Here is a 7,947-nt window from a genome sequence, read left to right as displayed (position 1 = left end):
TTAAAAAAGAAAAAGGAAATAAAATACATTTTAAAAGTAAAGGCAGAGGAGACAGAAAGGCCCAACTGGAGGCCCCAAATCCCTGCAGGGGTTAGCGGGGGGGGGGGGGGGGGGGGGGGGGGGGGGGGGGGAGTGCCCACCTCCAGGGTAAGAGGTCTTTGTGAACCCGTGGCGCCATCTGCTGGTCTTTATGGGAGAGAACACTTCAGCTTGGTTCGCAAAAGGGCTTTGAAGCGAATCCAGCCAACATCGATGGTTCACAATCAGGATAAAGATCACATTTATTTACATGCTAATCTCACTCCGTATTTTCCTCCAGAATTCACTTTTGATTTCGCATTGCAGTAATAACTGAAACAGAGACACCTGAGTAGGTCCGTTCTGTACAAGGAGTAATTATGCACAGCCCCTCCTGCCAGGAAAGGCTGGTTCTCCAGCTGCCTCCCCCACCTCAACACCCCATCCCCCGACCCTCTACCCCCGCACCCCCACCTGTCCGAGGAAACTCGCTCCCAGCCCCCACCATGTTTGAACCAGGTCAGTTTCATCTCCATCTGCATCTGTCCTGTGGGTGTCCATAGATCTAAAATTCCCGCACCTGGACTAATTCAGCATCTCAAGCATTCCTGCGTGACCCAACACCTAAAGTGCCAGCCAAGCCTGTCCCTCTAGACAACATGGGTCCCTCTAGACAACATGAACCTGCTTTTCCACCTCCCCAAAGAAGGTGGGGTACCTTGCTCTCTGAGAGTCCCCGCTGGGAGGGTGCCCCCCTATGGCTCAGCTGCTGTCTCACTCTCTTTCTGGACTAAACCCTTCCCACAGAGGCTGCCTGGCCAAAGCCAGCTGGTGGAGGCTGGTCTGTGGGTGCCAGTCGGCACACATACCAGCAACACCTTCTATTGTGGATATGGATGGGAAAGCGTTTTCCTTCTAATGCTGTTCATTTCCGTTCTACGAGGCACCTCTCAAAACACCAGTCCTAAAAACAGACTTAACCAGACTCTGGACAGATGCCTCCATCCATCTGTCCAGCTGTCACATTTTGGTATAATAATGTCCCCAGTGTCCAGCACCCAATTTCTAAAACCTTGCAAATTCCTGATTGTTAGGGGTGATAGGAGTATCTTTGGTTAGAGTATTTGGTTCTTGTCCCCAGTTACTGGCAACAGAGGGGTCTGGAGAGCTTCCAGGCTGGTGAACTCATGAGCAATGGGGCAGGTTGTGCCCCCAGTCTCCCTGAGCACGCCTGCAGCTGGAACCCTCCAGACCTTGCCCTAATGTACTTCTTCATCTGGCTGTTCCTTTGTTTCCTTTGTCATGTCCTTTGTGATAAACTGGTCAGTAGGAAGTAAATAAGTAAATGCACACGTCCATATGTAAAAGGGAAAAAAAGGGAAATCAAAGGCAACTCTCTGAACTTCATCAAGATCTCCACACAGTGTTTATTTGTGAAGAGGGATGAGGTCTCTCCTCAAGGCAGAGGAGTGTCTGGGAACCCGTGATTGGTCCTGCCCAGAGAGGAGGGCTGCCCTATTTGGAGAGCTGCCGGAAAGCCCCCTCCCCCACAGCTCCTACATAGGTGGAGGGCAGTGCTAGCGGACAGTGCTGCTGAAGCTCCAGAGGCAAGCTTCCAGAGAGAGCCCAAGGTACGTGGGGAGGCCGAGTTCGCGCTGGATTCCGTTTCTGTGGTCAGGGTCGCGCATTTCTGATCAGACTGCAAACCATGCAGCGGTTTCCTGTCTTCCATCTCCTGGAATGCGTCCCGAGTCAGGGGACACGGTCCTGGTGTTGCACCACTGGCTTTGGTGCTTGCAATAAAATGCTACTTAAGGGGACGCCTGGGTGGCTCAGTTGGTTAAGCAACTGCCTTCAGCTCAGGTCATGATCCCGGCGCCGTGGGATCGAGTCCCACATCGGGCTCCTTGCTCAGCAGGGAGCCTGCTTCTCCCTCAGCCTCTGCCTGCCATTCTGTCTGCCTGTGCTCCTTCTCTCTCTCTCTGACAAATAAATAAAATCTTAAAAAGAAAAATGCTACTTTAGGGTTAGCTGGTTGGGATTTTCTTTTTGCTTTCAAGCCCTTGACTATGAAGATGACTTTCCAAGATCACTACGCTTTTATGTTTTTCTTTTAACTTGACACACCTGTAATTTGTGTTATTATTCTTATTTAACATTTCCCCTACTAAAAGAGTATGGGTTGATGGCATGGAGAGGTGGCCCCCTATTTAAGAGACAAATGAACATTGGCTTCGTGCTTGGATCTCTTTGGCGAAAGCTGGTCTGAGGTCACTGTGGGTGGTGGTGGGGTAAGGTGGGTGCTCAGGGTCCTGCTGGACACACTCATGGCCTCCCTGAGCCAGAGACTAGACCATGCCTGCAGGTAAAGAAAGGTCGACCGAAGCCGCTTTGCAGACATCCAGAGGTCACTGGACATGCATGGAGGTTGTGTTTTGCTTTTTTTCCTACATAAGGATCGGAGTCACACCGCAATTGAACATATTAACAGAGGTGGACCCATCACTTTGGGAATTCTGCAGGGAAGGGGTGTTAGGGGCTAAGCAAGCCGACTTTTGAACCCTCTTCAGCCCTGGCACTGATGGGCTCACAGTAGGACTTCATCTAGGACAGAGCTTGACCGTGGTTCTGAGGTTTCTCATCCATGCCGACCAAGGTCCAGGTGCCAGAATGCCCTGAAAAGTTGACCTCGGGAAATATATTTCCACAATAGCTATTGTGATTTCAGGAGACAGATGTGATAAACAACCAGACTGGGGGGCTGGGGGAAGGGGGGATATCCCTGATGTCATCAGCAGCCCTTCGAGTGCCCAGGCACCACCTTGACCTGGGAGCCTCTGTGCTCCCCCAGACCTTCCGATCCTCCCCAGCATCCCGTCTCCTCTAAAATTCCTCATGGAGCCTGCTCTTTGCTCAGCTTAGGGCCTGTGGGTTCTGCCCTTCATGCCCAGAGAGTCAAAAGCACAAAACTCGGGCACCATCCCCTCCTGAAGAACAGAAGGGTCTTGGGATATGGCAAGTAGGCATATGGGAACAAGTCAGACAGACTGGTTTCAAATTTGCCAGCCGCTATTGTGCAGCCTTGGGCAAATCTCTTCCCCACTCTGAATCCCAGGACACCTTTTTTTTTTTTTAAGATTTTATTTATTTTTTGAGAGTGAGCAGGGAGGAGGGGCAGAGGGAGAAGCAGATCCTCACTGAGCTAGCATCCCTATGCGGGACTCTATGCCAGGACTCTGGGATCATGACCTGAGCCAAAGGCAGATGCTTAACCAACTGAGCCACCCAGGCACCGCCACCCCGGGACAACTTTCATCCGAGGGAAATAATAATGTACCCACCCTGTGTGAGAATTAAGGCAGTCAATGTCAGTGGCTGATCATAGTAACTGCTGGGTGAGGGAGACGGTGGGGTTACTCTGTCCCCACGGTGATACTGGGAGCCACCTCTCTAGCACATCTTGACCCCTGACACAGAAGGAGGCAGGGGTCTCCTGACCACGTTTCCACCTCTCTCCATCATTATCCTAAAGCCCTTCGGGACTTTCTTAGAATGGATTGCAGAATGTGCCAGAGACAGAGCCAGTTAGAGCTACAGAATAAAGAGGGAAGATTAACAATACAGTCTGTGCTCAGAAGCCTGTGGTTTCAACTCTTCTGCGTATTTTCCTCCAGAGATCCTCTGATTGGAAAGACTGGGTGCACCAAGAAAACCTATGTGTATTATGTCATTACTCGCTCATTTTCCCATGCATATTCAAAGGCTTTGTAATTGCCAGCTGGAGCATCTTATCTGTCAGAGAAAATCAGATCTCCACCCTGAATGCACGTAATTCCAGGCAAAAGCAAGAACCTGGGTATTGACGTAGCCTGTGCAACGTGAGCATGGTGAAACTATTCCGCTTTTGGAAAAAACGTGAACGGTGCAAGGACGCATTCCTTGCTTAAAATCGCCTGCATGGGAGGGGGAGGCAGGGGAGCCCGCGAATCCTCCCCACCTACCTCCACCCCCTGGGGAAGGTAACCGCCTGGGTTTTTGCTCCTGTAGATCCTGGCACAATGAGGAAGCATCTGGGCGGATGCTGGTTGGCCATTGTCTGTGTCCTGCTGTTCAGCCAGCTCTCAGCAGTCAAGGCCAGAGGCATCAAGCACCGAGTCAAGTGGAACCGGAAGGCCGCGCCCAGTACCTCGCAGGTCACCGAGGCGCGCACGGCGGAGATCCGCCCCGGAGCCTTCATCAAGCAAGGCCGGAAGCTGGATGTCGACCTGGGAGTGGAGGGCAACAGGTACTACGAGGCCAACTACTGGCAGTTCCCCGACGGGATCCACTACAACGGCTGCTCAGAGGCCAACGTGACCAGGGAGAAGTTCGTGAGCGGCTGCATCAACGCCACCCAGGTGGCGAACCAGGAGGAGCTGTCCCGAGAGAAACAGGACAACAAGCTTTACCAGCGGGTCCTGTGGCGGCTGATCAGGGAGCTCTGCTCCATCAAGCACTGCGATTTTTGGTTGGAGAGGGGAGCGGGACTTCGGGTCAGCACGGACCAGCCCGTGCTGCTCTGCCTGCTGGTTTTCATTTGGTTTATTGTGAAATAAACTTGCAGGCGGGCCGGCTGGCCCCGGGGTTGAGAGGGGGAGCCATCGGCTGGGGTATCCCAGTTCTCCTCTAAGCCCCAAACCCCGTCTGTCCCAAAGGTACCCAAGAGCTGTGATTCTTCAGTCCTTCAAGGCGCACTGGCAAGTCTCCCCTGGGGAATCTGTCTGTATCGGGTAAATGTGTGTGTACCGAACCCCTGTGGGCTCTCCCAAGGGTGACCTGGCAGTCCCTGCCTCCTTGGCTCCCCAAGGAGTGTCTGGCATGTCGCATTCTGCAGTAGAAAAATGTTCGCTGAACAGAGAAGAGAACGTGCCAGGGACGGGGCCATACACTTCCCCTCATCCCCAAACCCTCCTAGAGACAGGGGTTCTTCCCACCGTGTAGACAAGGAAACTGAGGCTCCAAAAGTTGAAGAGGCTAGAAAGTAGCAGAGCCAGAATGCGATCCTGGTTTGTCCAACCCCAGATCTTCCACTCGGTGCAATCCAGAGCTGTCCTGTGATTCCTTTAGGGCTCACCCAACCTAAACCCAAACCCAGATTTCCACCTGAGCTGATGGCCATGGATCCTGCTACCTTGCTCCAGGCAGATTGTATTTAATTCTTCTAATTAAACTAAGACACAGTAAAGGGATAAGACGAACATAGAGGTAAAGCGAGAGAAAAGGCCAGAAATCATGGTGTAAGGTGATCTTGCCTGGCTAAATTCCCAGAGCAGACCATTTCCACAGCGGGATGTGTCTACTCAAAGATTTCTTTCACAAGAAGGCTAAGTGTTTGCTGTTCCTCTCTCTGAAATAGCACCTGGATTTGAGAAAATATTTTTAAATGACGCATTTGCTTTGTAACGTTCCCCTAGCACTAGGTGCCTCTTTTTCTGTACCTGCGTGGGAGAATCCTAAACTCTACTCCCTTAACATGGGTCTGCTGGCCAATTGCCAGCTGTTCTTTTAACAGCTGTTGGGGGTGGGGCAGTCATTTCTGTGAGCCACTTGTCACTATAAAAAAATAATTCCTTGCCAAAAAGTTTCAAGAGAAACCGTATCTTTAGGGAGACCCAGCAAAGAATTCACTCTTACCATCAGCAAGAGATGTGGTCCTTGGTTTCTACCTCTTATTAGTTAAAAATATAGTGCAAAATATGAATATGGCTTAAATGCAAATAATGAGTCTAATGCTTTAAGATGTCCCCACAGGCCCTCTGGGGTGGGGACCTCTTGGGGTCCCTCTTGGGGACCCCCAGGAATTGTTGAACCATATTTGGACTCACCGGTTACTGACTATTATCAATTCTCCTTTAAAGAGAGTCTAAAAAAATAAAAATAAATTTTAAAAAATTAAAAAATAAAGAGAGTCTGTGGAGGCGGCAGGGATGTGTGTTCTCAGACAGTGTATCCTAAGTATTTTAAAACATGAATGTTGATAATGGTACCTCTCGTTCTGAGCCTCCACTGCTATCAGTGTTCTTCTCAAGGATACTTGTGGAAGGTTTTAACAGAGAAAGTCAGTGGAGGACTTGGGGCGGGGCAGCCCAGGATAGCAAGTAGCCTTACCCGAAGGGCCTGGGGGATCAGTGCTGTAGGAGAGGGGATGGAGGATGCCAGAAGGCCTTAGTCCTCAAGCTGCCAGCACTGCCCTCACCATCCACTTCTACAGTCCTGATGAATTCTTGAGCAGAGCACAGGATAAAAGTACAGACCATGTACAGGCTATTTCTTGCATGTCAGTTTTTTATTTTTAATTTTTAAACAATAGCAAGAAAGACAGGGGGAAAGAAAGAAAGGAAGGAAGAAAGAGAGAGAGAGAGAAAGGAAGGAAGGGAGGAAGGGAGGGAGGGAGAGGGAGGAAGAAAAGAAAGAAAAGCGACTTACTAGTAGGCTGGTGTTGAAATTTTCAGTCCAGCTCTGCTGAGTTTAACCAAAAGGGCACGCAGAGCCACAGAAGCAAAATGACTTCATTTCTTTAGCAAACACAGGCCAAGATATAATACATGTTCTGTAATTGCTGTCTTTTCTCATTTCTTTAACATTTCCAGAAACCAGATTTAAATGGGGTGTGAAGGGCATTTGTGTATGGTGATTCAAATGCCAAGTTTATTCATGAAGCTTTTAACACTCGCTTGAACATCCTTGCTGCTGTTTACGAACGATGAGGTCCAGGGAAGGTTTTGCGAGTCTGGTTTTTCACTTTAGCCAAGGTTGTTGGGTGCCTGCCATGTGTAAGACATTGTGAGGGATGCCTGAATCAAAACGGTCGTTTTAAAGGTGAATAACTTCACCAGCTACCGCTTTCTTGTCCCCTCCAAGTGCTGACTTTTGAAAATGTAATTGTTGTAAAAGTGACATTCAAATTACAATAGAAATCCAGAACACCACATTCCCCCCGCAACCCGGTATCTGATCAAGTCAGTGTTTTCAATCTGCCTCTTACCTCCTAGGCCTTCTCCATTTGCATATATAAATGTACATATCAGCAATGATACTATAGATCAGCTTTTATATTTCAAATATTCTCTTTATTTTCCAGAACTTTATTCGATGCTTTTTTCATTTTTCTATGATGTTTTAATTCTTGCCTCCCCCAACCCATCTCCTCCTTCCTGCCTGATCTGTAGTCTCCACGTTTTCACTGTGCTTAGGTATATAAGGGAGGGTTGGTTGTTTTGTTTTTTTTTTTTTTTAATTTGATTGCTCCTTTTAAAAATACCATAATTGTTGAACATATCACATTTATCCCTCAGCAATTTGCTTCTGTTGGCTTAATGCTGCATCATGAAACTCTTTCCAGCTCAACAGCTAGCTGCTTAGGTATATAAGGGAGGGTTGGTTGGTTTTTGTTTTTTTTTTTTTTTTTTAATTTGATTGCTCCTTTTAAAAATACCATAATTGTTGAACATATCACATTTATCCCTCAGCAATTTGCTTCTGTGGCTTAATGCTGCATCATGAAACTCTTTCCAGCTCAACAGCTAGCTGGTTAGCAAACTTGCCTTTTTTGATTGCTGTGTAATGACTACTCCGCAGACCAGACAGACCCTGGTTGATTTCATCACTTCTGTTGATGCACCTTCAGGGGGCCTCAGTTTTTCACCACTGCAAACAATAAACATCCACATACATACAGCCTTGCAATGTGTGTCTTTTGTTTCTGTGGACTGGTTTAAACTTAAATAACTTAAATTTTTCTGGATGGGACTATATTACGTTTCCGCATCGCTGGAGCCATGCTCGTTCCTACCTGCCATGGCGGGTGCTAACCTGTAAGGGGTTTTATTATGTCTTTTGAGTGTAAGAAGCTGCCTGTTCTGTAAATGCTGCTCGAACACCTTCTCCCCT

At 48.6% G+C, this 7,947-nt stretch overlaps 1 protein-coding gene across 1 annotated transcript; it reads left to right on the top strand.

Moving 5' to 3' along the window:
- The first annotated feature begins 1,564 nt into the window (after nucleotides 1–1,564).
- PRND (prion like protein doppel) lies at nucleotides 1,565–6,183 on the top strand. The gene is made up of 2 exons (XM_047745544.1): nucleotides 1,565–1,649; nucleotides 4,066–6,183. Exon 2 carries the CDS (start codon nucleotides 4,077–4,079, stop codon nucleotides 4,611–4,613), a length of 537 nt encoding a protein of 178 aa, XP_047601500.1. The 5' UTR covers nucleotides 1,565–1,649; nucleotides 4,066–4,076; the 3' UTR covers nucleotides 4,614–6,183.
- The last annotated feature ends 1,764 nt before the right edge of the window (nucleotides 6,184–7,947 follow it).

Source organism: Lutra lutra, chromosome 9 (assembly GCF_902655055.1).
Source record: "Lutra lutra chromosome 9, mLutLut1.2, whole genome shotgun sequence".
Classification (NCBI taxonomy): domain Eukaryota; kingdom Metazoa; phylum Chordata; class Mammalia; order Carnivora; family Mustelidae; genus Lutra; species Lutra lutra.
Note: the sequence above shows the minus strand (reverse complement) of the source record. Positions and strands in the feature narration are given on the sequence as shown.